This window comes from Branchiostoma belcheri, unplaced genomic scaffold (genome assembly GCF_001625305.1).
Source record: "Branchiostoma belcheri isolate BF01 breed outbred unplaced genomic scaffold, Haploidv18h27 scaffold225, whole genome shotgun sequence".
In the NCBI taxonomy this organism is placed as follows: Eukaryota; Metazoa; Chordata; class Leptocardii; order Amphioxiformes; family Branchiostomatidae; genus Branchiostoma; species Branchiostoma belcheri.
The window spans coordinates 192,803-195,485 of NW_017803769.1; the positions used below are offsets into that span (position 1 = coordinate 192,803).

The following is a 2,683-nucleotide window of genomic DNA, read 5'->3' on the forward strand; positions in this document are numbered from 1 at the left end:
CTTTGTTATTTTTCATTTTCATTTTAGGGCTTGCTCACATTCTTCTAAGGTAATTGGTTTATCTATATCATTTTTCTCATCATCTGTAAGTGTATTATCTAATGTAATATCTGACAGGTATTCATCAACATTTTCAGGCACAATATTATCTGTGCTATATAGTTCTTTATAGAAGTTTACAGCTTCTGCTAAAATTTCATGCTGATTAAAAATGTCCCTTTCTCTCTGCTTTAGCATATCAATGTTTGATTTGGTTACATTTTTCCTTTCTAGGTTAAGAAAAAATTTAGTACATTTCTCCCCCTCTTTAATCCATTTTGCTCTCGACCTTATGTATGCTCCTTTAGCCTTAGTTTCATATAATTTGTCTAGCTGCAGTTTACTTTTTCTAGTTTATTTTTAGCTAAGAAATCTCCATCACTATCGTCATTTTCTACAACTTCAGTCAGTGTTTTTATTCTGGTGATTAAATCATCTTCTATCTGTCTGCTTTTAGTGGCTCTTTTCTTACAGTAAGAAATGGAAAATTCTCTGATCCTTACATAACATAACTCTAATAGTAAACAATGTGGCAAATCTCCCTCTTCCCTTATTGTGTTTTGAATTAGCTTTTTAATCTCATTACAATACTGTTCTTCTTGAGAATTTCAGTGTTTAGTTTCCAATAGTTGGGGCCTCTATCCTTTGTTGTGTTATGTAGTTTAAGGAAAATAGCATTATGGTCAGTCTTAACACTAGGTCTAATATCACATTTCCTAACTGGACTAAGCATAGTTTTTGAAATGAACCAATAGTCTAACCTGCAAGCAACTTTATGGAAGTTATCCCTGTATGTAAACTGCCTAATCTCTTTGTTCTTTTCCCGCCAAATGTCGCAGAGGTCTAAAGATGAACAAAAATTCCTTAAAGCTATTGAAGACTGTTCTACATTAGTCATTCTCCCACCCTTTTTAACCTTATCCCTATAGAAGACTGCATTAAAATCTCCCCCAGTAATTACATCTTTATTGGTGTCACTGTTGAGCTGTCTTTTATCATGTATCCATTTAGTAAGGCTGGCTAGAAAGGAAATTCTCTCAATTACATTATTTGGGGCATAAATGTTAACTAATGTTAAATCTAAATCTCCAATGTGGCAATTTATTAGGATTTTTCTTCCCTCCCCCTTATCATCAAAAGCTTCAATGTTTTGTACATTACATCTTAAGCCGAAATAGATCGAAACACCTTTACTTTTACTGGTTCCACATGAGTGGAAACCCTTCCCACCCCAGTCTAAATCAAATTCAGTTTTTACTTCTAATGTTACATGTGTTTCTTGTAAGAGTATTACATCAGCTCTTTGGTTCTTACACCATTTAAATATAGTTCCTCTTTTAGATTTATCTCTAATTCCTTTAACATTTAAAGACAAACAATTAAGCTCAGCCATACTCACATGAAATTATCCAGTTTTGGTACATTTTCTGTCTTTTGGACATGAGCTCCATACCGGAACACAGAAAAGTCCTTAGCGTCAAATCCATAAGTCCGAGAGTCCAAAGAATCATAAGTCCGTTCCGTTCAAAGTTGTCAAGGGCGAGAAAACAGAAATCAGTCTCGCGCGCGTGTTTATGTGTTGTTCCACAGCTGCTCCACGTCCGGCCTTCTTCTGCGATGTGGGAGGGCTGGAATCGCTGGTCCTACTCAGCCCTCTCTTCCTCGGTGTGCTGGGTGTTACCGCACGCCTCCGTGCCTCCTTCATCAGCCTCGTTAAGGCTTCCCGCTCGTTGTGTCCCTCCTGCTGCCGGCTGGCGTCCCTAAGTCGTCTGCGGCCCTTCTTGTTGTCGCGTTTCGGCTGCGGTTGTGTCGTCGGGTTACCACGCTGATCAGCTGGTACCTCGGAAGTACTTTGGCTGGCCTCAGTGTTATGGCAACCCTCGTTGTTGCCGGAAGTGCTGGGCGATGGTTCTGCCGCTGGCTCCTTCTCAACGTACAGTCGGAAGCTTTCTTCAATGACATCTTCAGCCGATGGTGACTGAATTTCGGCTTCTTGGTGTTGCGGCGTGAGGTACTGACAGTCCGGGTCACCTTGCTTGTGTCCAGACATACCACAGCCCCTGCACACAATGTCATTGGGGCAGATCTTGCTATAGTGTCCCCTTTGTAGACATTTCCCGCAAGTTATGTCTTCTGGTTTCTTGTGGTGCTGTTCTCGATCCTGAGCGAACTTTACTTTACTTTACTTTATTTATTTATACAGGAAATTGCGCTCAGGTCATTTGACTTGTTTTTCAGACAATCCTGTTTTTTAAAAACAACACAATACATTCACAAATCACAATAACAACAGTTACACAATATACAGTTATATTACCAGATACGTTACATATCATGCATCTTTGTTAAGCGACGCTTAAATGTCCTGAACTCAGTCAGTGTTCTCAGTTCAATGGGAAGGTCGTTCCACAGCTGCGCGCCGTAGTGCTGTAGGCTACCACGATATGCTGCCACTCTTGCTGATGGACAATGCAGCTGGTGGGGGTCATAGTCCCGTAAACGTTTAGCTGCTGAACGTGTGTTAGCCCTTAAGGACGGCGGTGACATCCATTTGAACAGTGCTGACATGTACTGTGGAGATTTCCCGCGTACTGACTTGTAGACTGTAGCCAGAGAAACCGTTTCTAGCCGCTTATGACAGACT

At 40.6% G+C, this 2,683-nt stretch overlaps 1 protein-coding gene across 1 annotated transcript in view; it reads right to left on the bottom strand.

The window, feature by feature from the left end:
- The window catches only part of LOC109470441 (serine/arginine-rich splicing factor 4-like), a 2,360-nt gene extending 271 nt beyond the window's left edge, over nt 1–2,089 (bottom strand). The window contains exon 1 of the mRNA XM_019769394.1: nt 1,646–2,089. Coding sequence (XP_019624953.1) covers nt 1,646–2,089 — 444 coding nt within the window. The remainder of the gene's footprint in view (nt 1–1,645) is intronic.
- Between the last annotated feature and the right edge of the window lie 594 nt (nt 2,090–2,683).